Raw genomic sequence first — 26592 nt, 5'->3', positions numbered from 1 at the left:
CTCTAGCCTGGATGCTGAACGCTGAAGCAAATTAGAGAAATAAGACATATTCATTTAGAAAACGGATACTGAATGTCGGGCGATGCCACTATTAGTGCCCCAAACAAAAGATGGTTTCGCACAAAAATTATAGTTAAAGAAATTGGGGGTAGGGACGAAGCGAAGCGGGCGAGTGAGTTGGGACGGATAACTGCGAAGCCCCATAGCTGGCAGAATACTCGTTGCAAGCGCTGCGGCATGAACTCCAAGTAGCGGTTAAACACCTCACATGCTGCGAACCGAGTCTCATATGCGGTCAAGAGAACGCACCTATATACAATGACATAAAACCATCGTCCGAGTCAAACAAACGACAAATATTGGGGATCCGCCAACACCGAAGGCCAACAACGCAAACAAAGCACTGCGTTTGTATAGCGACACTATAATGACCCACCAGAACCGAACTGCCACAACATACGGCACGCACACACACACACACCACTTCGATCTGTGCGGGGAAGACCAGCGTAATGCGAGCACGGGTGGCCATCCGCCACGATAAGCGCCACCAAGCCCGAGCAACGTGTGGTCAAACACTACTAACGCGGCACAGAGGCACCAAGCAATCACTATGTTGTAAGTAGGAAAGCGTGTCCACCGCGACGTTTCATTTGTCCTTACGGAGAAGGATGGTCGCGTTTATCGGAAGAGGAACATTCCACGCCCAGCGAAAGGACGCCGACACAGCACGCCAGAATTCTCGGCAGACGTCACACACGTACGTGCCATTAGAGTTGCCTTCTGTGCGGTTGTTGTTTTTGTTGCTTGCTTGCTTGCTTGCTTGCTTGCTTGCTTGCTTGCTTGCTTGCTTGCTTGCTTGCTTGCTTGCTTGCTTGCTTGCTTGCTTGCTTGCTTGCTGATGACGCGGAGGAAGAGTTTTTTGAGAGCGGTGCCATGACCACGAAGGTGAGCTGCGTGCGGTACACGAACTCGTAAATAAAAGCAGAGGCAGCGAGAGAAACATTGCATAGAAAGTCAGGGATGTTAAGAAGAGGTAGTACCGGTTGGCTACCCTGCACGGAAGGGGGGAGAGGGGAGAGAGATGAAAAGCCAAAGAGAGCGGAAGGGGAGAGAAATTCCACGTTATCTATGGGAATAATACTAGCCACATACAAGGCGTACCCAGAAAATAATCGCTACCGAAACTGACTTACATGGGAGAAAGCTTACGAGGCAATAACGTCTCGTGCAGCGTTCGAGCTCCCACAGAAAGCACGCGCTGCGCCGCTAGAAATTTCGCCAACCTCCGTGTAGGTTTGCTACACCCTCACACAAACGCACACGCAAGCTCGTTTGTTTGAACGAATGCTTATATTACGTATAACCGGGAGCGAATCGCGGATCTAAATCGACCACACGAACAGTACCCCGCCTACTAAGACATGAAATCGGTTGCTATTTATGTCACGATTCGCAAGCCGAAATCCCCCGTTAACTAACCCCACAAATACCCGACGTATCAATTTTAACATCCTGATTTTATTATTTCAAAAGGTGGTTAAGTGGCACGCAATTGCCGTTAAAAGAACGCACACTATAGAACACACACATGAAGGAAAGAGACCACGACGGCACACGCGGTCCGCGTCCACCCGTGGCCAAACAAGTTCGGCTGGTCCTTAAACGCGAGAAACTTCACACAGGACCCGTAGACGTGTTTTTTGATATGCTGGAGCGAAGTTTAAAATTTTGGTGCTCTAATGTGCCAAAACTACGGCCTCATTATGAGGCACGCCGCACTGGGAGCTTCCGTATTAATTTTCACCTCCTGGGGCTCGCTAAATTCACACACCACCTGCAGGGTACATGGGCGTTTTCTGCATTTGTTGTGGCTAGTATAGATAACCTATTAGTAATTATATAATTATTACAATACGTAAAATCTAGCTTGTAAAGCCTTCTCTTTATCTTCCACAAATGTGTACGCTTCATGGCGAGAAATAAAGGTGAACAAGTTGTTCTAATGCTCGTTGATGTGGAACTGTGTATGGGCATTGTATAAGGTTAAAATCGAGAAATCTGTTCTTTATTGTTGTAGTCATATGCCTGCAGTATTGGGATCGCGTACATACGGGTTAATTTTGATCCTAATTTGTATTTCCGAACTTTCCGAACAGAACACGCTCCCCCAGGCGCAAAAGCGTCCGGGAGCACAGTGCGTTGCAACTTGGTCCCGTTCGACTAACAGAAATTGCCAAAACTTGCGAAATAAATCAAATCCAAGTGCATATAGAATCCTGTTAAAAAGGGCAAGAAAACATAGAGTTCTCGCGTCTTTGCACACGTCAGGAGCTCTATGAAATACGCGAATATGTGCCATGGACTAAAGAGGGCAACAGAAGGAACACTAACATTTCGCGCCAAAAAAGATTAGGCCAGTCGTGCTTATCATAGGAGCGCTACGCTTATATTATTGTAAGTAAGGAGGGAAAAAAAGACCCTCTCACAAGTAATCATAGAACAAATTGCAATTTATTAATATAGGAGATAATTTTCCGGCGTTGTTTGTAAACCCTCTCGTACAGTGACGCTTCAATCGAAACCCTCTTGCTGACGTCGCTGACAGCAGAATGTTCAAAGCCGCTTTCCATCCAAAGCTTCGCTATACCCGCAGATGTGCACCCGTACCTTTCCTGTTACAGGATCATTCGAAAGCGCCAGACACGCCGTAGACACAACACGCGTTCCTGTGTTTAGGCGCTGTCTAAAGCTGCGCTACCCCCGTGAATCGTGCACAAGCTTGTTTCCCTTGGCCGCTTCTGGAAGCTTGCCAGCACGCAGGGATGAGCACTGAACGGGATCTATCGGCGCGCTTCATTCCAACTCGCAAACAAGGAACGGCCGCGGAAAGATACCGAAAGTGTGCAGCGTCTCCACATCGGCGAGATCAGTTATCCTAAGCCGCCAAAAGCTTCTCTTTCGTTACGGGACTTCGCACTGGGTCTGCAGCTAAAACGGGCTTTGTCTGACGCCGCGGGATTCGAGCCTCTACAACTGAAACAAGCTCCTGTAGCAAGGATTGATTGAATAAGGGAATATGAGCTCTGGGAATAGCTACAAAACTACTTGCTTGTTTGGCTGTAGCAACTATAAACACAGAAATGCATAAGCATAAATTTATGCATCATAGTTATATATGGTTCGGCATAACTATAGTCGTTTTAGTAGCGGAATGGTGCATTTCAGGCGTCGAAGCCCTGTAACGACCGCGACGAGCCACAGTCCTTCCCATCCCCCATCACTGGCAGCATTTCCCTACACTGTCTTGCCTTCTTCCTGTCTCGATGCTTTTTTGTATTATGCATGTAGGCAACGTCGGGAAGATTTTAGCTATCCCATGTCTCTGATCGCGAGTCGTCCACGCACATACGAAATAACCGGTTGCGTGCACAGCGGTCTCGATACGCGGTGACTGCAGTCCGTCACATTTGTGTTGAACGCGGTATGGAGCTCTGCGTGTCCCTGCATGTTCTTGTACTATACATATTATGTGCCTTCTATTCACTTTAGCGGAGATTTTCCCGTATGCCATGCTAACGAGTTTTGCTTCCCATGGGCGCATGTCTTCCCTGTTTCGCGCTTTTTTGTTTAGCGAGGAGTAGTAGCCCGCACCACCTAAACGTGCGGACCCCTTGGCACTTGTCAAACCTTATCAACCCGTCCTCAACATCTCTTTCTCGCTCTCAGCCTCACGCTCTCTCTCTAAACGTCACACCTTTAAGGAGCTAGAGGTTGAAAAAGTTTGACGTACCAACCTCACCGGCTCACCGATATCGAACCTTATGCAAATCGTGGCCCCGCAAGAACTTTGGAGGAGTGGATCTATCCGCCCGCGGCGGTGGCCAGTGCTGCCCTGTACAATCCCTATGGGACTTTGCCCTGTACACTGGCGCGGCCGGCCAGGGGCGTCGTCTTCGGCAGCGAGGTTCACCCCCGGCCCCGCACCGTAGCGTAGGCCTCAGAGCCACCCGTTCTGAACAAAAATTATTGATACCTTCATTCAAAACGTCACTCGAATCTCGTACCACGATTGAAGGACGAGCACGCTGACGCTTGCTTCTAGATACGAAAAGAGGCTGTCGTGTACTTTTGTGCAACTTTCGTGCTCCACCGGTGTACACTACACAACTATACGCACTGCGTTGTCGCTGTGGGGAAAAAAAATAAATAAATGCGGCACTCCTGCCGTTTCGTGTGAAATTTCAGGCACCCAGGTGACTCGCTTTGCCGTCAAAAGGTTACGCGCCAGTATAGCGATCCCAGCCTTGCAAAACGAAATGACAGAACACGCTGTTTTCAGTTGCTGCTGACGCAAAATTAGATTTCTCCCTCCTCGGCTCGCTGCGGTGAGGGCCCCTTGTCGCCGCCCCATTGTCAACATAGTTCCAGACGCGTAAGCACGCGCGCCACCACGCGCCACCCGCCGCGCACGCCGCTGCCTTCAGCGGCAGCGCCGGCGCGTGCGGCAATTTCACGGCGTGACGGCCTCGAGCGAGCCCGCCGGCGGTGCCGCAGAACAACCGCCGAGGCTCTTCTGCGAGGCACTCGCTCGCGCGCGCAAACAACGGGGGACTCGGGGCGGCAACAGCGCGCCGAGCGAAACAATGGGATTAACGCGTCGGCAGACCTCCGACAATGGCTCAGTTTATCGTCGCGTCGCTCGTCCCGGTCTGGCAAGCGTAACCACACTTGCCTCGGAAGCCGCAGTCAAAAAACGCAGCCTTCACAGACACAGCCGCGTGGCTATACGCTGAACACTCGAGCGCGCGAAGGCCGGCGCGCTCGTTCCATACGGGCGGTACACGCATATATATGTGAAATTGCGGCGCTGTTAAGAAACGGCACGAATAGTAGTTCCTTGAGAGACGGTGCCAACGCGCGCGAGAAATGTTGTGCCAGCCTCGGAAGGACCAGCGCACAACCTAGCCGGGTTGAAATAAGCGGATGAGGGTGGCTCGGAATGCACAGAGCGCATTAGGCCACATAAACAAACACGACACCCGCAAAAAAAAAAAAAGAAAGGAGGCATGCTTGCAGCGTCTCGGTATGCTCTCGATGCTCTAGCAAGTGACTGCGCGATTACTATGCCATACTGGCTTCGCCATCAGGAAAGACGTGCCTCGTGAAACGACCGACGCTTGTAATTTTTGTTGTTTCTTTTTTCGTCGTCCCGCAGCAACAAGCCCGTTAAAGCGGCCAGCCACCATATCTGTACATATACATTACTGCTCAGTGAAATGCTATTTCACCCTCTTTTGCGCGCACAACTGTGAAACTAACTCGTTGGCATATAACTCACAGAGGCGCGGCGCGGTCAGCGAACTTTCAGCGGCCGCACCGGACACTTCCCTCTCGATCAATTCCGCCTGACGGCAGACAAGCGCTGCGGCGACGGACGTCCAGCCATCCCGGCGCCCATGCATTATTTCCTCCCTGTCGCGCGCCAGCGTCGACCCGGCGCGGTGGTGGTTCCACTTCCGTCACACCGACACCACCGCTTCCCCCGACCCCTCCGTCTAGACGGGCTTCTGTTTGCACGTGACTCTATCGCCGGCAGGTGTTCGCGGCCGACTGCGCAACGCACGGGGGGAGGAACGCGACCGACCTGTACATGTGGCCGAGCCTATATCTGTAGCACACAGTGTATCCGAGGCAACGCGTCGAACTATACAGATTTGAATCACGTCGGATGCAGGCAAGCGCGCTGCGCTGACGCTGAATACACACAATGCGAACGGGCACACACATTCACACCCAAAAGCGAGCACTGAGTTTTGCTTAGGCATGCGCTTATGAATGATACTACGTGCACGCGCGGAAACTGCTTGTTATTCGGGTGTTATGTCTCCTGCAATCGCTGCGCCAGGTCTGTCCCAATAGATGGCGCATTACGCTTAAAAATAGCCCTTTCAAAAGCTTTTGGATGCATCAACGCGGTCGTCTTCAAAATATTTTCGTGTTAGGCAAAATGCACTAGTTCCCCCTCTTCTTTTATTGCTGTCAGCACCCACGGAAGTCTTCTGTTATGTGCCTCAGCAGCGATGCAGCTTCTTTTTGAATTATTGCCGCATCCCAAAAATGCCTCCCCGAGAGCACTGCTTCTCAAAGAAAGAAAGAAAGAAAGAAAGAAAGAAAGAAAGAAAGAAAGAAAGAAAGAAAGAAAGAAAGAAAGAAAGAAAGAAAGAAAGAAAGAAAGAAAGAAAGAAAGAAAGAAACGCTGTAAGGAGCTAAATCCGGCAAGTATAACAAAGGTTTTCCAGCACACTGGTGGAATAGCGTATACCAAAAACCCACACACTATGAATGCAGAGTGTGCAAGGGCTATACTGCGGCGCAGAGTCCAGCGCAGGTCTTTCGACCAATTTGGTCGCACACGTACGTCACACACGATCTCTCGGACATTTCAGGACGCCCACGTATAAAGCTCCATTGACAGTTTGACCTTCAGGTACAAATTCGCGGTGTGTACAATTACAAAGCAGTCAGAAGACGCGATCAACATGATTGATTTTTGCTTTGTTCTTCCGAGCTTTTTCTTGGCCATGCCTCATCTTTCTTGTTCCACTCCTTGCTCTGCGACTTCAGCTCGCCGTCGTATTCCTAAATACAAATTTCGTCCTCGCTGACGACCCTTTGCAAGAACTCATCGCTGTCGTATGAAGGTTTCCTATCAATGCAACCTTTTCTTTTTTCTCGCAACTTTTCATCAGGAGTCGGAACCATCTTGGCACAAACCTTCTCCATCTCCAAATTTTTAGTCAGTATCCGGCAAACGGACGACTTTCCCAAAACCAAGAGCTTCAGCTTTCGGCAGTTACTGAGCCCACGGGAATGCCCATGATAGACGTTTTCATTTTCGCACGAAGTGGAGGTACGTCCTGCTGTTGCTTCGTCCCTGGGGTCTTCACGGCCTACCTGAAAATGCTGGAACCTCATGAACGTCGTCATTCCCTCTATGGCATTTTTTCTATATCTCCTTTTGCAATATTCCATTAATTTCTTCACAACTGTAACCAAATGTCCCAAGAAATTTGACATTAGAGAGTTTTAGAATAGCGTTTATCGCCTTACGTGCGTTAAACGCGAGCATTTCTACGGGACGTTACGGTGGGCGTCTTTTCAAGACCTTTGGTTCAACGTTACGGGAACGCAAACGAACGGAAGACGTTAAAAGACAGGGCGCCACTTGGTGCCTCCTGCCAAACATATTCAAGCCAAGACAATCCTTTACCAACAGTTCCGTCGTTCCTATGCCGACGTGTCCTGTTAGGCCTACTGACGCCAAAATCGGTGAACGATCTCAGAAATTAGATACACTATGCCTCAGTAACTAATGTTACAGGTGAGTTTAGAAGAAGCAAAAACTCATTTAATACTTACCGGCGATCAACGTTAGCGAGAGCTTAGCCATCTTGCGAATTCACGCTGGAGCAGGAGTCATGGGTGGCCGCCATGTTCGACAGCGTTATTTCGTAGCGTACGTAAATATTACGTGCATTATACTCGCCAACGTTAACACAGCGAACGTAAGCCGCAGAAACCCGGTAACGTAGGGAGCATGCACAGTGAGCACAGCGCTGCTTCTGTACGTGCGTAATGCTCCAGTTTACGTTTCGTTGCAAACGCTATATTCTAAAGCACCCCCATTCATCATTTCTTCCATCTAGTCGTCGATCTTCATTTCGACAAAGACTAAATATGGGCTGCACAAAAAGCAAACGCATAAAATTCCGCCTTGGTCGCGGAGCAATCCGGCTCACACCACTCGCGGACAACTTTCTGCTTTCTGTGGCAACGAAGGGAAAGCTGCGGAGGCAAAGCGCGCACAAGTGAGAGGGCTTCTGAAAAGAGTCCCGTGTTTTCAACCACATAAGCACCCCATTAGCAACAGCTAAGTAAGATAAAACAGACCACTGAATGCAAATGTTTACTTATTTTGCGTCTTTTCCCTTCCGCGTCTGGGAAAACGCGAAACCGTCAGACGTGAGACCGTCGATTCAACATCCGTTCCGAGCAACCAAAAGCACTGTGAATGCTGCCGAACTACTTGACGCGATAACATGCGCAGCAGCCATGCGTCCCCATAGATTTCCCTTCATAGACACAGAATGTTGTCCGTGAGTATAGAGGTCGATCGGGTCCTTTCGAGCGGAGAGAGCGCGTGCGCGGCGCCGCTACACATTTTCCTTTTTTGTTTTTTTTGGTCACTCACTGCATGAACTTTTGGGACAGACCTCGTACATCTGGCCATCTCCTTATGCATGGAAAGGCGAAACTACATGCATAGCGTTTCATACAGTTACACTAGGGAACTGTAGCACGTGGGAAGGATGCATGATGCAGAACGACGGGAAGTAGAGTGTGGGAATGATGGGTAATGCTCAGCCAGCGTGGGAATGGTGGGTAGTACTTGAATTTGCCTAAACTTAGTCGTTATGGCTTTCAATGGCTTCGTGGCCTTGCGAATTGATCATTTTCAAGAAAGCACTGCGTTATAAATAATGAAATGAGCACTAATAAAATTGGCCGACTGCGAGATTCCAACACAGGACGTCTAGCACGGAAGCTCGATATTGAAATCATTACGCCATGGACGCACGCGCAAGCGCAACCACTGCAATTAGCAGTGATTATGCGTGCTGGCAGAGACTCACTACCTTCTGCATTTAAAGAAGGAAAGTATAAATTGCTATGAAATTTAGGCCAACTGAGGGACGGATAACCCGTAATAAACGAATCCGCAAGAGCGTCTGAAGCCCCGTGCACGAAGAACAGCCAAATCCATGACTCCCACGGCGGCTGGACGATCGCAGCATCAGAGCTCCTCCCAGTAATTGTGGGAAACTCTACGGTGAAACTCTCCCGTAAAAGTGTCGCGCCGCAACAAGATGGCGCGCGCTCGGATTCGTTCCCTCCTGCACCACCACGCATGGGGGCCACGCGCTGCTACACGTATGCGGTTGCCGCGAGAGACGGTCGCCGATGGCGTTCGACGAGGTTGCATTGCTGCTGCCACACAGAGGCGGCCATGCGGCGAGTCGTGGCGTGGTCGTGGCGCAACGCACTTGTGGAACTTGCGCGACGCTCCGGTGCGATGACCGAACGCGGAAAGGAATACAAAGAAGGTCGGTTGGGATGACGGGCGGACGGTAGGTTCAGCGTCCCCCCCCGGATTGTTCTCTCCTGTCTCCCGAGCAACAAAAACAAGAGGACCTCGCAGCGCGAGAGCGAGAGGAGAGGGAGAACGTGCAGGAGGAGAGGGCTGCGGCTGAACGTGCGGCCCGTATATACAGCGCTTCTCGGCCGGGCACTCGCGCCGTTTGCCTAGGGGATTATCCGTCGGAGTGCCGCTGACAGGCCGGGCGATGCATAAGACGCGGGCGACCCGGGTCTCCCGTCTCTCCAGAGATTTCCCGGGAAGAAGCGCAGGCGTCGGGAGGAGAGGGCACGCGAGATAACGGGGAGTGCCAGACAAATGACGTGAAATCGGGAGGCCACTGGTGTTTGCAGACGATGGGATACGTCTATTCTGCTGCCCGATGTGGGCTCCTTAGTACGAAGCTTTAGCTCGGGGTCGGACATGTAGTCGGGATTTCCCTATCCAAATACGCGTGAAACGCGAAAATGCGGTTGTTCAACGACCGCTCAAGCGATTTGAATGAAACTGGTTGCGTTTCAAAGAGAAATACAAACTCTAGTCACTTTCGGGAGAAGAATTTTGATTTGGGACTTCGCGCTATAGTGATTAGAGAATTTTAGTTTATGGGGCGCCCAAGCGTTTGGGGACGCACACGATCGGGGCGCGTAAAAAAACACACAGCGAGCACGAAAGAACATGAAGGACACACATTGAAGTTCGCGTCCACCAACGCTTGAGTGTGCGGCCTGGGCCCACTAATCTAAAGCTCTTTATTGTCGCGCTTGCAGGCTGGAGAAATGTGGGGGAACAAACTAGAACTATAGACGGCATAATTTGGAGCAGATAATTTTGGACGAAGTGCTTATCACGCAAGATAAGAATGCGCGCGCACTCGTCGCTGCCAGCCTCCAGGAGAATACCACGAACACAGCACACGGCTCATTCGCAACGCGAGTTAACAAACAACGAAATGGCTTACGCCTGAAAATGCGCGATATGGCGGCTGTGGCTAATAAAATTATTGAATTAATAACATCGTAACATGGTCGTGTGCTTATACAGACGAACGTAATCCAAACCGAGTGCTACCACTTGATCGACATTTATTTTAATGCGATTAGAATTATTTGCCTCCTTCTGGCGTTTTGAGCTCATCTATATCTATCCATCTAGCCTCTTACGTCGACCCGGTGACCAAAGTTCTCTATTATATACCTTGGTATGTGCTTACTACGTTCGTGCTTACCATCGTGCTCGTTCCATCGTCGTCATTCCAGCTTCGTTCATTATCCGACTCTCGCCATGCCGTCGTCGACCCGCCTTGTCGCATTTACCGCGATTTAGCGGTAAATTCGAGATAAATTACGCCGCACTTCCCCGAGATCCCGGATCCACGATTTAAACCGCGTTCACCACAATGCAAAGTGTCGTTCTGGAGCTCAATCGACACACGTCATGCCCCTACGAGGAGCGAAGTGCAACAAACGGTGGTAGGGAACAGACCACCGTGTGACCACAGTGATACGGGCTACGAGGAACCCAGGTCTATCGGAGTGCTCAGGATTCATTTCGATCCTCGTCGGCGTTCTTCAACGTACATACACCCGAAGCACGGTATACACGCGAGCATTTCTTGCGTTCCACCACCATCGGAACGCAGCCGCCACGACCGCGGGAATCGAACCGTCGACCTGGTGACTCAGCTGCACCGCAACGCTACAAGCCACTGAGCCAACCACTGAGTTAGGGTTGCCCTAACGAAATTAAGGCGTGAATATAACGCGGCGTGACCGCAGTCGATAGTAATTATACACGGGGACCGCGGGTGGTCGTCGTCTGCAGAGACGGCGCGCACATACACGCGCGATCTGTCCAATTAGATCTCGACTGCGAGGTCTCTTCAGCAGAGAGAGAGAGAGAGAGAGAGAGAGAAATAAATGATGGCAGGCAGCAGCCACACGCCTCGTCTCGTCCGATTCCATCAGTCTCGTCCCAGCAGCGAGCCGGAAGCACGACGATGAGCAGCCATGCACGAAATGGACAACTTTGTCCGCACCACGACTGACTGTACATGTACTGACAGGTTACGCTCTCGCGATGCGCTAAACACAACAGAGTGAGAAACCAAAGTTAGGCAAATCCAACGCTCGTGTTGGAATCTAGACGTGAAGCGAAGATTTAGTGAAGGAGTTAATTAAATGCTGTACAACTAATGACGACGCGTGCGCAGTTGCGTTTATTTCATCCTATACGCAACGCTGCAACCTCGCGCAATGTATTATGCACCACAACGGCCGGTCTAGTGTCACACAACTTTATGTGCTGACGCACAACACACCTCACAAGCTTCGGCGAAATGCAAGCTCTAAATCGGGCAGGTGCACAGTGTGAGACGCATACGCGGCGATCTCGCCAGAAGGAAAGCGATGTATGATGCTCGTCGAGGGAAGAGTTGGCGATGACAGATGCACGCACAGAGAAGTGCGACCCGTATCTACAGCTATACGAGAAGGGTCAGCTCCATGAATGCAACAACGCATTGCATGCGCCACTCCATCGCGGCCACTTCTATATATACACCGAACGAGCTTGAACGGCGGGTGTACTTGCAAACTGCGGCGAAACGACTCGCCACGCGGAGAAGCCATAACCGTTAGCGAAAGGAGTGACGCGCAGGCACCGGAAGCGGAACGCGTGCTGAGGCCGGACGAATGAACGCAACGAAAGACCGGTCCCGAAGCCGCACTACCGTATACGGGGGCTTTCCCGACAGATGGAAATATTCGTCTCCCGCGAGCTACGTTGCGGATGTAGGCGCCGCAAAGAGGCGGCGCGTCGAAGACCACGAAATTGGTCAGCGCGAGCACACCACGCACGAGAGCACGTGCAATCGCAGAGACGCGATATTGCGAAACAGCGCCGCCGCTCTGGCATAACGATCTACGCAGCGGACGCACGGCCAAATGACAGCCGGAAGAGGAAAAGAAAAAGAATTACCGCAGCCACGCCCGGCACATCCGATAACCACGCAGTTGTGTGCGCTCCGACGGAGAGCCCTGAAGAAAGGCCCGTTTTCGAAACTCGTCCCTCATTAACGCGGCTCCGAACGAATGCGCGCAAACCGCAAGGGCATCCTCTCTGCCGGTCTCGCGCTGTGGCGAGATTTTTAAGCAAGTTCTCGCGCCGCGCGCGCAGAGCCGCGTGAGCGCAGTTGACACCGAGGTACAAATTGGGGTTTAACGAGCCGAAGCGCCGCGGCTGCCACTCGTGCGGTCCCGCGCGGTTGCACGCTCAGATTCCTGCAGCCGTCGCTCGCTGTAAAACGCCCTAGGACTATAGGCCGGCGACCTCGGCCTCGAGGGCAGTTAGATACAGATACGCTGAAAAATACTGGCCAACAACTCATCCCTGACCCTTTCTGTTTTTACTTTGCCTTCGTCACTTTTTTACTATTATTATTATTACTGAGACTAAGTCAAAAGAGATCTCGGTGGGCGTTTTAGCGACGCCGACCGGTCGCAATCGTTTTCAGGGTAAGCAGAACTCCGAAGACTGCTAAATATCACAAACATTTGCGTAGTTGCGCACGTGAGTAAAAGAAGGCACAGAGGCGACTAAAGACATTCAAAAACAAGCCCAGTTTCGTAAACAAGTTAAGTCTACACGAAATAATCCCAGAACACGCATAGACATTGACAGTTTCGCAGACGAGACGGCTGACGTACTTGCACATAGCTACATAATAGAACTGCACGTAATAGATTGAAACGTGCACAACACATGCGTGCAGGGTGTTTCACGTAACAATGGCAAAAGTTTAAAAATATGCACTTGCCACGTTGCTGGACCGAACCAAGGTAATGTTGTTTGTCGTCGCTCGGAGATACTCAGGATTTTTTTTTCACTCCGCCTAATTTCACAATAAGTCTTGAATTAAATCAACTACTATATTATTATAATTGGATGAAAATTGCCAATGAGAAAATTTATAGCAACATGCTTTCTGTTCCTCAATACGTACTAAATAAAGCTTTTTTTTCCGAGCGTGAAAGAAACCCGCGAATACACGCAAAATTGCCGCGCAAATGCACGCTCGAGGCCATTCGCGTGGTTCAGTGGGAAGCGCGATAGAGGAACCCGGCTGCACACACGTCTCATGCATAACGTGCACGCGTCTCTGAGGCGGTCATTACGGTGTGTCGATACATTTCTCGAATGCTAATCGCAATAACGTCGCCATTCGTCGTGAGGTGGGCTCCTGCCAGATTTTTTTATTATCTCCCTTTTCTTGTTGCGCGGCGCTGAGAGTTTCGCGTTGGTTGATTTATACCGAAGCAACGTGTCATGGCGAGTGACGTCGCTAGGAATGAGTCTTACGTCACGACATGTGTGCACCTCGACTATGCAGCTGGGAGAGACGCTTCCCCGAGAGGAAGGACAAGAACGCGAGGCGTCTCGTTTGAAATCCCAGCTGTTTTCGGACGGCGCGGAGGGCTGTAGTACTTTGCAGACACATCGTAGGCGCGTGAACTATGCGCTGAGCTTGTCTTTTTGGAAGTCATACCTGGTGCCCTATACGCTGCCAAAAGTGTCTACCTGTTGAGTCATCAATGCTTGTATGCGATGCGTATAATGCAGTTTATCTTCCGGACGTTTATTGAGCACAATAGACCCGTAATTCCTAATGGAGAACAATTCGCGATGGCTCACCCAACTCTGGGCAAGCATGGGAGAGCAGAAGTGTTGGTAACCTAGCGAAAAAGTCGCAAAACCTAGCGAGTGTTGAGTCATCCTAATGGCAACATTGACTTTTTCAGAGTCTTAGCGACTACCTTAGGAACTGTTTTGTTGACGTAAATAACCAGTAAGTTTCCCTAGTAATGTTTCTCAAAGCCTGAGTTAGCCCAGAGGGGATATACGCTCAATCACTTTGCCGTTACACGATTAATGACGAACCGAAAAGATTCTTGTTGTATGCTACCTGGATGCATCAAACTGCTTTTTAGGCAAAGTACAAGATATACGGTATATGTGTACCGTTTCAGAAAATCGTGAGTTGTTTGTCCTTTTCACATTCCGATGGTTGACTCACCACTGGACGAGGTCATATAGATCAAAGGTCCAGTTAAAAAAAAAAACATAGTAAGCAAGACGTCTAGGAATAATTACAACATATAATAGACAGTTTCCAGCGCAAGTCTCATCATCATCATATAATCCGTTGGGGACTTTTCGCAAGAATTCGAGTGTCTTGCGCCGTGACCGCGGGCGACGTCGTCCAGAAGAATGTTACCAACACCGGAGCGCAGTTTATGCTGCCTTCCTCGCCTTCGCCCCCCTCTCGTATCGACCTCTGACTAATGTGGCAGCGTTATCTATGCTCTCAGGGCTGTGCAGCATATGAAACGGGTATCATGGAAGCGAAGCACCCGTGACGAAGCTGCATACGAGCGGAAATGAGAGAGAGAGAGAGAGAGAGGGAGAGAGAGAGAGACGGTTGCAAGAGCAGTGCGAACACGGGAAACGGAGACGGCTTCTTTTCCGCCAGCAGGCTCGCAGCGCTGTAAAACAGCGTGGGCGGTTTGGGCGCGCTCGGCGTGGGCTCCCCCCAACAGAGAGGCACATGTAAACTACGAAGAGCTACAATTGACACGAGGCCTCTTGCCACAGTACCCGCTTAGGAAGACGAAGCACAGAATCGACTGAAAGAGTGTGAAAGTGACTGCAACGAGCGATGTGGGGGGAAAAAATGAAAGAAAAAAAACAATTGTGGCCATAACGGTAATGGACGAGAAGAAAAACTGACAGGCTTGAGCGATTCCTTCCGGCTCTGTACTAATTATATTCGAGATAAAGAGAGAGAGAGAGAGAGATAGTTCTCAATTGGAACGCAGTTATTTTTGCAGGTGTGCGCAAAGTTGCCTAGACCTTACTCTGTACTTGGAAGGAAAGGAGGGCTTAAAATTCTGCAGTAGAAACAGAAGGAAAGCGGAAGAATAACACACAAAAAAAGCAAACTGCACGTGACCAAGGTGGATTCGGTATTTGCATACGAAATGAAGGTGGTGTAAAAATGAAGTTCGTTCATTCTTGTGTGTGTAAAGCATTTCCTAAAGCAATTGTCGAGCCAACCAACGTACCGGATGGTATAAACAAACAAGTTTAATATCGATTATTATAACAGAGCGGCAGGCTCTCATAGCGAAAACCACCAACCTCTGTCTTCAAGCACAGCAGTTTAACGCTCTAACCGTTAAGTCGCGATCTGACTCGTGCATCTCCAGTGCCAAAGCGATCTTTGAAACGTCTCGCGCCAGTTTCTATCTTTGTTCGCTCGTGACATGTAGCTAATGGTTTGAGACGCTGTATTAGACTGCACTGCCTTCGGGCTCGGCCCATATATTGTATGAGATACCTCTAAAGTGGGTTAATGTAGCCTAAATAATGACATGACAGTAAAAAAAAATGTACGCTAAAGTTACAGGAACATTGCACTTACAGCGAGTGCGGCAGGCACTGCAATGTGCAGGCATGTAAGAGAACTCTCGAATGCTAGTTCACCTCTATGGTTCACCTATCGACGCTTTTACAATGTGACCTATAGGATATTGTTTAACTGGCATCGAAGTATTGTACCGGTTTGGAGACAGTCAAGAAGAAACGTTGAACACCATATTCAAGCTCTAGAAGTCGTGACATCCGTGCCCGGTGGAAATCGAGTAAACCATGCAGGTGCCCTGCGCATACTGAAAGGCTCCCCGGACGGAAATGACGCTCTTCTTATTCCTTCTCCCGAAGCGCGTACATCAATCCCGTGTTCTGACATGGACATGACGAACAGGTCGCGTGTATTATCCATATACCATCGGGAGCTGATCGCTCGGAATGTGCGACAGAGAATACCTTGCAACTGCTTCAACTGAGCGCTGTTTTACCCGCTTCCTTGCGTTGCGCGTCTTGCATCGCAAGTCCACGTTGCCACGGGCAAAGCGATCGCAAACGCCTGCGTGCTGCTGCAGCTGCTGCCGTCGAACTCGATGTATTCGACGATGAACGCTTTTCTTTCTCTCACCAGCTGTTTAGGGAGTGAGCGCTTGGAACGAATAAGAGCTTTCTTGGTTGGCGTTCACTTGCACGGGCGATATCGCCGTTCGCAAATCCGGTCACGAGGATGGCTTCCCGCGTTTCAGCGCCTCGCAGAATCAGCAATGCCGCGAGCGCGTGTGCGTGAAGGGGATTGCGCGTTCGCGGTTGCGACAGCTTGCAGGGGAGCAGGTGCGCTGCATCCCAAACGTAAACAATGGAAGAGTGCATACGTCCGCTGTCGATGTCATTGCCGAAGGTGGCTTCTTTCGGCCTAGTTTTACTCGTTGCGTGGAGATCTCGGGGTCGACGCGTTAGCGAGAATCGCATAAACGGACGTGTGCGTGGACCCACGTGCGAGAGGTTGCTGTCCGGACTCGTTTATTACGCAGCTCTGAACAGCTCGGTCCTGTCAAGTGCACGAGTAAAATTCCCCATTGCATACGATCTATAAATTAGAACAACGAGACATTTTCGGCAGGGCAGGCGATCTCAGTTGTTTCACGAAAAACTGTGACCGTTAAAGAGAAAGAGATAAACTTATTTAGAAGAAAAAAGAACTGCGTTCGCACTTTTTTTTTAATATTTGGCGATGGGGTAAAGTATCTCGCATAACTAGTGTTCAGACAGCATTGGCAGGGCCAGCGAGAGCCTGAAGAGCTTGTTTTGCAATGCACATGTGGAAGGCCCATTATTTTGTTTGGGAGGAGTGAGGTATGGTGAGTGAGCTGATTAACTTTCTGAGGGCCCCTGTCTAATAAACCTTCCTTTCTTTAATAAAGTTTCCTCTCTCTCTCCTACTGCGTGGCAAGGTGGCGTAGTTTAGAGCAACCGTGACCGAAAAGGAGTGGGCGAAGTCGGCGTTGTACGTGGTGTGGTATGGTATAGTGAGCGTGTCTGTATTAAGGAGTGCTGCATTAGTGAATCGAAAGAGGAAGTTGGGGGAGGGGGGGTGCACGGATGAGGTCGGCGAAGGGGCGAAACTTGAAACGAAGTGTGTGTAGCGATATCTGTCAAGAGCGCACCGATGTTTCGGCAAGCATAGAACGATGTCCGCAAAACTGTAATTGTGGTCGGCGCACTCGGCCATCTGTGGCTTCCTTCGGCTCGCGCTTGCGTTCCGAAGGTCACTGACCCCGCAATTCGCGCACCTATTCTTCGTATGTGACAACGCGACGGAGGGGGTAGGCGTTCTGCGCTAAGTTTGTGTGTCGACCTCGACCCACATTTCATTCCCCTGCGGGAGCACCTGTCAGCTGTCACACTCCGGTTGTGATTCCCGCACTAGGAATGCGACGCCTTCGCGCAGTGTCTTCACCCGGCAGTGCGTCGCAAAACATCGGACCGCGCTCGATACGGCATGGGGTACGCAGTGGCATTAAATTAACTATATTCCGGGGTTTTGCGTGTCAAAACCACGATATCATTAGGAGACAGGCCATTGTGGGCGACTGCGGATTAATTTTCACCACCTGGGGTTCTTTAGCGTGCTCCGGTACACGGACGCCATTGCAGTTTGTCCCCCATCTAAATGCGTCCGCCGCTGCCGGGATTTGATCCCGCGCTCCTGGCCTTAGCAGTGCAACGCCACCATGGCAGGTGCAGCGGCATCGAACTCTGTGGGATCATATGTATGTATGTATGTATGTATGTATGTATATATATATATATATATATATATATATATATATATATATATATATATATATATATATATATATATATATATATGTCGCATATGATCACCTTCTTGAAAGCGTTGTCCCGCTGTGAGAGCACCTCCTTAGTGATGCCTCTGATAACTGCTACTCACCGCACTTTGGTTCAGGGATGTATACGCACACGCGACTGCTTCGCAAACTGAATTTACAGACAACAGTGTCACAACCGAAACATAACTGGACGTCTCCTGCGTCCATTCGGCACAGTGCACGGAATCTTGCCTCGCGGGTACAGTCAGGTGGCTGACCACATTGGTCTCATTAGCTCATCCAACTAAATATGCATGGTCGCGGCTCAGTCGTACACATGTGGTCGGCTTGCACGGTCTACAAAGAGCGTTTGCCGAGACTGTGTACGCCTTCGTGGAGGACCGTGCTGGTCGCGCTCTCCTATGTACACCAACACATCCTATAGAAAGCCTGCGTCTACGTTCTGTGAGAATGCGAGGCGCGCAACTCTTGGAAACAAGAGCGGCACAAACTGAGCAATGTAGTGGCCCCGAATCCATACTGCCTTTTTGAGTGGATTTGAACTTTGATACATTTTACTCGTTTCCGCTAGGTGCGCAGGTGCAGACGGTATTTACGTGTAAGGCTTCAGAATAAAATGATTGTAATAAGAAAACTGAAAAACAAGAGTGAAAACACACTGCGAACAAGTACACAGTGAGAAATGCAAGCAGCACTGACGACAGAACAACAACAACAAAAAGAAAAAAGAAAACGAGACGAAGACGTCGACGGCGCTGTTTTAGGCCATGCTCTATACACGAAATAGTCTGGGTTTCAGAAGAGCAGAAAAGTTGTCGGCATGCCATGCACCAAGGACGATCGTGTTCCACGGAAGAGGCATTCACCTCCAGAAGCATGCCGCTCCGCACGATTATCGCCGGTTTACTGCGTTGACCCGGAGCGAGAATCAATACTTCCGAGACAGCCGCTCCGCCATTTAAAAGCTCTATATCACCCACACCTTACGTAAGCTTGCACAGCCCCTCACCAGCAGTTATACCTCGCCTGCCTTGCGCAAAACCGCCATTACCGCAAGTTAACACGCATGCACGGCTCCATGAAGGCGTCAGGCTATATTTGGCATGCAGCCACCGAGTGCTCTGCACACAAGTGTTGCCATCCATCTTAGTGATAAGTCCGTGCGAGTATCGCGAAGTACAGCTTGTTCTATAAGCTTGCACGACTAGAGAACTCGTGGGGCATACGTTCGGGCAAACATATAAATAAAACTAGATGTTTATTCTTGCGCTACACCTGATAGTAACACCAGTAACATATACTCAATTCTTTCTTTTTCTCGTTCTTGCTTCGTTTATCAGCGCGGGACAAGCAAGGTAGGTGTAGTCTCCCGACATAACCATCATCATCATCATCACCAAAAACAACAACAACAACTTCATGCCTCTTGTCAGTCCTAAGAAGGTTTCTCCCAGTGATCACCATCGGCGTAAAAATACTCTGCTCATCTTGCTTACAATCTGTGAACACACCTGCACAGCCTGCGGTACCGGCCCATTCACTCCTTCTCATCGGCGTGAGGAATAAAGCAGAGAGTATCCTGCAAAAACTACTAGAGAGACCTTTGTCGCTTGTGCGTATGGCAGCTGCAAGCACGCATCCGCTCAGCTGCAGCGTGGGAATAACGGTTAATACATGGATTTGCTTAAACTTCTAACGACCGGCTTCGAACGACTTCGAGACTTTGCGAAGTGATCATTTTTCGACCAAACATTGCGTTACAGTTGCAACAATTCGCGCTAAATATGCGTGTGCGCAGTGTCTTGTTGCCTCGCGCGCGTAGATAAATACGATTTCTTCATCATCTAGGCCAACGAGGCCGGATAAATCGTAGTAAATGAAGACCCAATAACGTCTGAAGTCAATAACAGTGCCGAAGAGGAGACAGATCTATGTACACTAACCATAATTCACGGGACGACCGCAGCGCCAGGGCAATCTTAGTACGGAACTCTATGAAGTAAGGCAAGCGCACGCACGCCGAAGCCCAGCGTCATCGTCACGCAAACGAAACAGAAAAAAGAAAAAAGAAACAACGCGCAGCGGCATGGAACATGTAATGCAACCGCACGTCGTCGTAAGATCCAGCCTATAACGAGTGCCAAATTAAAGGTCTCAAATTCAAGCTAAAGGCACATTATAGGTAAAAGTACGTTGAGCTGTATTAATAAATTGCGCTTCCATGCGATGCAAAAGAAAAAAATGGCACTGGCTTAGCTAAGGTTAAGCCCAGGATGCGAAGCATACTAGCCTTTATTTTAGTTGTTGAACCACTGTTTAGCCTGGTGAACTGCTCTTGCTTGGCTATATTTGGTTCGGCTAGACGAAGAAACAACTCATGCAGGTGAGCGCACGAGCTGAGACCCGGCTATGTAGCTACGCGGCCGCAAGCGAGCGCACGAGTTGAGCCTCCGCTTTTGCAGCTGTTATGACGTCATATGGTAGCTACGCGGAGCAAGGAAGAGCATGGTTGTGTGGCTAGTATGCTTCGCATAAAAAAAGCCATTATAACCGAGGGAGTAGACTTGGTACAGGCCAGAGAAGACGCAAGAAACGAAAAACAGGTATACCTCACACCGCTTTGAAGCTCCCGAAGGATTACGACGGTGCCAACTCAGGCAAAGATCAATTGTTCATTCGTAAAGACGAACTATAAATTGGGCTCCGATTTAGCCAGAGACTAAACCTGTCAATTTGCGGGAACATTTAGTGCACCACGGCGGCCAATATATACGAGAAAGCACGTTTGAAATATGCGACGTCGCATTAACGCATACCACATGCACACACACACAGTAACGCATACAGGCGTTGAGCGTATACGGCGCGAAATTAAAGAAACGGGAATTTGACCTTCGTATTCTTTTTCTATATAGTAATCAGCCTCCTACTACGAAAATCGGCGAAAATATAGTAAAGAAAGAACACTTTATCAGTCTTAACTCGTCTGGGCTACTCTTTTTAGCCTTCCCGCAGAGGCCATACGAGACGCGGGCGAGGCGATCAGATTATATATATTGTAGAGAAGGACTGGAACGATATAGTGGGTTGTCCTCTTCAGCGCTTTTGCTCGTGAATGCCACTCGTGCTGGGAGTTCTAACAGTCGGTCCCAAACGCCGGTGACTAATAGACGCCTCTACAATATATATATATATCGATCAAGCAGCCTGCAAGCAGTAGAAGAAGAGAAAGCTGCAGGCGGGCAGGCTCAGCCTAAAAACACAAACTAACGGACGAAGTTGTGAGTAGTATACACACACATTATAACGAGGTTTTGGCAACGTGCTTGGATAAGCCACGAATAAACAACAAGGCCGCAGCATTATTAACGCGACAGCATTAAGAGCCCCGAGTCCCAGTGTCGGCGTCGGGCTTCCCCGTGAGCGAATATTGCCGCATATATATTAAGTATATATGTATATGCCAAGCCTTGCTATATGACGTGCGGTATACGCGGGTTATATTGCCACACTATAATAGTTGCTCATACCTTGTCTTACGTCCTTGACAAAGTTAATCCTCGGAAATCTGAGACTGACAGCCCACGAACAAGTGTCATGAAACAAAACGCCAACAACACATGACGTTTAGGTAAAATGTTCTCAGATTGAAATATTAAAAGTGTGAAACGATAACGGAAACCTCAAAAATGATGCAATTTTATTGGTGCAGCTGTGCACTTCCTCCCCGATTGGCCCACGTAAGGGGTCGCGTTTCAATCAGAAAGCTCGCCTTCGTTCGTAGCGTTCGCAGCTAGCATTTCTCGGTAAACATTGCGGTTACATAAGCTGCAGTTGCCGGGAAGTGTGCGAAGCAGTCAGGGACTTTTTAATGCTACCGCATCCCACTCTTAAAGGCGAAGCTAAGCGTCCGACAAATTTTTGTCAAGTTCTGCGGAATAAGAAACTTTATTAAAAAGAATGGTCGGGTAGTTTTGTCGTGGTGACCTCAGGTGGCAAGTTATGCGGAAAACATTTTTTTCTTTTTTCTGCGGCCCACGTTTCATTACTGCTGCATCTCCCAGTACGGTCAACGCATATATACATGTTATTCAAGAAAGCCTATTGCTACCACAGCCTCCCATCACTGCTGCAAACATAGGCGCCGAATACAGGGGTGGGGCTCCGGGCCCGAGCTGCCTCTACGTTCCCAGTTAACATTTTATTGTTGCTAAAAGCTTACTGCGTCATTGTTGGCGCGGTAATGCACGGCTTTTAATTCATACTTTTGCGTTATTTCTGCAAATCCTGACAACAGGAGGACAAGCGCATTCGAAGCACCAGCGGCGGCTACCTCATCCGTATTTGTTTTTTCACATCAACATCTTCTTTTAACTTCCACTGTGAACATCATGTACAGAAAATATATTTAAATATATACACAGGACAAAGCTCATTATATTTTTACGCAATATTAGTAATAGCGAAGTATAAGACGATCCTTTCAAGAGAACCGTGATTCGAGGTCACACTAGGTTTCTTCAAGTGCAACTGTTCTTGCAAGCAGAATCAAGTGAATTCAGTCACGTTTAAGGCGCCCGCCAAGTTACACATATACAGGTATCTCGTTGCAACGAAAACATTCCGCATTTCTGGATAATTATTTCTCTTCTTTTTTTGGTCCCGGTTCACGAATGAAGTAGAATGCCGTGTTCGCGGTGCCGGCAGATTGGCGCTTGGACGCGGGAAGCGCTTTCGCGTGTGAACATGCAAAATGTTTCTGTCCGACGTTACCTTGCGCAACACCCGAGCGATTGTTTTTAGCGTCGAGCGCAACGCGTGGCTGTACGCGGCCGGCCGCGACCACGCCGCACTCGGCTGGCGCGACATAGCGCGACAAGAGACGCTCCCTCACGCAAGTCACGCGCGCACTCTCAATGCACGGGGATTTCCTTCCTCCTCCGACGCCAATCCTCTCTCATCTGGCCGCTCCATACCCTCGCACAACTTACTAGTTCCGCGCGCAATGCCCACGCCAGTCGCGCCTGTGCGCCAATCGCCCGGCGTCGCATACGCTCGTCGCCCGAGGGTGCAGGCACACTTGTAAACAGAGCGAACGCTGAAGCAGATAACGCTGCAAAGCACGGGCCGAGCGATGCGCGGGTACTAGTACACTGTAGCGCGGGCATCGGCCCGAGAGGCCGGACATTGCAGGCTACACAGGAGGGACGGTTAACGCTGACGCACATTTCCGCCACCGGTTATTGTGACGTAGGTAATAATGCACACGAATGGTGCGCGTGGGATCGCTGTCGGCAAGTTGTGGCGATTGAACTGGGAACTTAAATTCGTCAGGTCCACTCGGTGAAAAGAACGCGCAGTGTATCGGTTATAAGACGTGCGCAAACACACACATCGCTTCGAGCAAAAGTTCGCGCACGGCCTCGACGAGCCCCGCAGAAACGCGAGGGTGCGCGATCATCTCACCTCTGAACGGTGTGTAACGTCGAATCTTGTCCGGGAACTGAAAGCTGTTGGCGAGAGGAAAGCCACGCTCGGAGAGTTTGAGCTCCGTATCGTCCGACGCGTTGTCCGGGCAGCCCGGAACGGGGCACAGGGTTTGGCAAGCACTCTTGTCGAAGCCCTCCTCGTAGGCCGGTGCAGAGCTCTTTCCGCTACCGACGGACAGCACGGCACAAACGAACATCACCACGGCGACGAGCATGATGGACCGTCGACGAAGCACGTTGAGAGAACACGAGAGAGCTTTTTCGAATCGCGGTCTCTTGCTTCGAACCTCGGGTTCGCGCGCCGGGACTAGGGGTATCACGCCCAAAATTGCAGACGACCGACGAACGAGCGCCTACGAACGGACGCGCCGTGCGCCACCTGTCGGGCGCAATAAAAAGGACGCGGACGCCGCAAGGGCGCTGCGGCTGGTCAGCCAACGAGAGAAATCGAAACCGAAAGCAATGTGGCATGTCGCTGTAGAATGCACGAATACGCCACGCGGTGCCCGTCCGGAATCACGTACCTGCGCCCATGCATTGTGCACCTTAATTTAAGCTCGAAGACAACAAAAATATACCAGAATACATATATGCGCTAACATGTTTCCCAATCTCTGTGACACAGACGCAGTCATTCGAAGCAACAGCATGATGGAGCTGCGCAGCGATGGCGCAACGCATTCCTTTATCATTTCTCTTATATATATTCTTGCTGTTTGCGTTTCAATAGAAATGAAAAGCATTTGAGGCTACAGGTGGCCTGCGTGACTGCTACATCGTCGGCGCATTGACTGGTGTAACTTAGCTGTGGTGATGACTCACGTAATTACATAATATTCTGCGCGTTACATTACGCCGCACAGCAGGCAAATGAGACATTGATTCGACGTCCCGCGGTGACCATGAAAAAAAGATGTCGCAGAGTTCGAATTTCATTGAGTCATGAGCCTATGCACGCTGATACTCATCGTACCAACAAAATTTTAGAAAATCATCTATGATATGTAGCAGAATTCTACTTCTTGAGATTACTGTCAGATTCCGACGTTATTCGCGTAAATACAAAAGTGAATATTTGGCATATTATACTTGCTAATTAAATTTTAATCTGATTGCACCACATATTGCAATTTACTCATTCTAGACGGTGACTTCTAGGGCCTTATCTATTTGGAACGAATTCTGAGGATAACACGAGTTTCAAAATGTGCGTTCCGAGAGTTTGCGACCAATGCACTGGTGTTCCGGTAACTTTTTGGAGGAACAGTGCAATTTTAGCGCGTTTGGCTGCGCTTATCCCAAAACTTGTGCAGGTTTCAAAATTAATTTGTTCCAAGCGGATGACCCTTATGAAATCACGGGCTTCAATGTGTGTATTGCAACACGTGCTCTAAAGTAATTAGTTGAAAAGTTAATCATGGAAATTTTGTTTAGTCATTTACGCACATTGATTTGAAGCGCATACAATGCACAAATCTTCGAGTATTACAGCTGAATAAGTATATTTGTGCTGAATGCCACAGGTGATTTTAAAAAATATATATCAAGAGCAAGCTCGGGGGCTCCTATCCACCGACAGTCTTAAAAAAGTTTGCACCCATTGGGGCTTATCTTACTCCACGGCAAATCGTCATCTATCTTGCCCGCATTTCCTTTAACGCTGCGATCCCGGCACTTCCGGGTCACTAGCGGCACGCGCGTTATCAGCGTGACAGCATTCTTGCAAGGAAAGCAGCAAGCGAGGATTTTTCCAGAAAGGAAACGTAAGCAAGGCAGATGACGATTATCGCTGTGGGACAAGAGAAGCACCAAAGGGTGCTAACATTCTTAAGAGCGTAAACACAATGGAAAGGAGAAATCGTTTTTCTCGGCAACCACTCCACGAAATTTGATGCGGTTCGTTACATATAAAGGGAAAATTAAAATCTAGAGAATGCTTGCAGCAAATTTTTGATCAAGGCCGTCAACTCTCAAAGATACTGTAGGAAATCGTAAACTTTCAGAAAACGAGAATATCAAGTTTACAACTCAGCAATGAAAAATATTACAATTCTGTGAATCGCATGTAATATCACGCACATCTAAAGCGAACTAAATTGGTGTATTATACATGGCTCTCAAATAGGCCACTAATATCCGAGTACGACTATTTCAAAGCTCTTGTAAACAGTGTAATAAATTCACGTAAGTACAAATTGATATATCATTATTGTTCCCTTTGGATGCTCTAACGGACGCAGTTTACTGAACTGAGATATCTGTTCGTAGTGCAGAGCTACAAATGAGCAAACTTCGTGCTTTCGTTTTTTCATGAACTTAACAATTTTTGAAAATTTCTTTTAAAAATATTGAGGCTTTAGATAACAATCTTGCTTCGACCACTCATTAGAATTTAACGTTCCCTTTCAGATGCAACAAATTCTATTAAAATCAGCCCAGTAGTTATCTCAGAAAAGCGTCTCTGTTTTTTAAGTGTATTTGAATAGGCGGCATCGGAGTTCGGCCCGAGCCGGAGCATCTTAACATTACATTAAAGCACCCGGTTTTTGGCTGCGACATCGCGGGAAGACGCGGTAACAAACTTTCATCGTCTGATTAAACCCTATGCTACGCCTGTAAAGAACTATCAAACGTGCCGCTGGGCCATCGTTTTAACCAGAGGGTACTTGACCTTGTTTTAGGGTGACGACATTGCCAGTGAAAAAGTAGGGGTGTGTGGATATTCGAAACTTTCGAATAACGAATCGATTAGTGTCCTATTGGATTCGGTCTTCGAAAACTATTCACATTAACAAATAGTGACTATTCAATTCGCATACGTACTTTTCGAATATTTAAAAACGTCAACTGCGCCCAATTAAATATATAATTGGAGCACACGTATGGTAAATTTACAGCCCAGCGGGTATAGTATGGACATCGAGCACGAGAACTTGCGTAATGGCGCATGCTACGACAATTAGTTAACCATACTTTACACGATTTACAGGTTATACAGGGATCCGCAGTGATCATTCGCACCAACGTTGCTAGATTATTGATGATTCGCACACCCTGGCAGTGTTGACAGGTTTGGCTATATATATAGCCAAATTGGGCTACAGAAAAAAAAATGGCGTCGACTTGG

At 49.0% G+C, this 26592-nt stretch overlaps 1 protein-coding gene across 1 annotated transcript in view; it reads right to left on the bottom strand.

Annotated features, from left to right (window-relative positions):
* The window catches only part of LOC135913045 (uncharacterized), a 273676-nt gene extending 249670 nt beyond the window's left edge, over positions 1–24006 (bottom strand). Inside the window, exon 1 of the mRNA XM_065445684.2 lies at positions 23443–24006. Within this exon, the coding sequence (XP_065301756.2) occupies positions 23443–23680 (238 nt within the window). The 5' untranslated portion in view covers positions 23681–24006. The remainder of the gene's footprint in view (positions 1–23442) is intronic.
* Positions 24007–26592: the final 2586 nt, after the last annotated feature.

Source organism: Dermacentor albipictus, chromosome 1 (assembly GCF_038994185.2).
Source record: "Dermacentor albipictus isolate Rhodes 1998 colony chromosome 1, USDA_Dalb.pri_finalv2, whole genome shotgun sequence".
Taxonomy (NCBI): domain Eukaryota; kingdom Metazoa; phylum Arthropoda; class Arachnida; order Ixodida; family Ixodidae; genus Dermacentor; species Dermacentor albipictus.
This window is presented reverse-complemented; position numbering and strand designations above follow the sequence as displayed.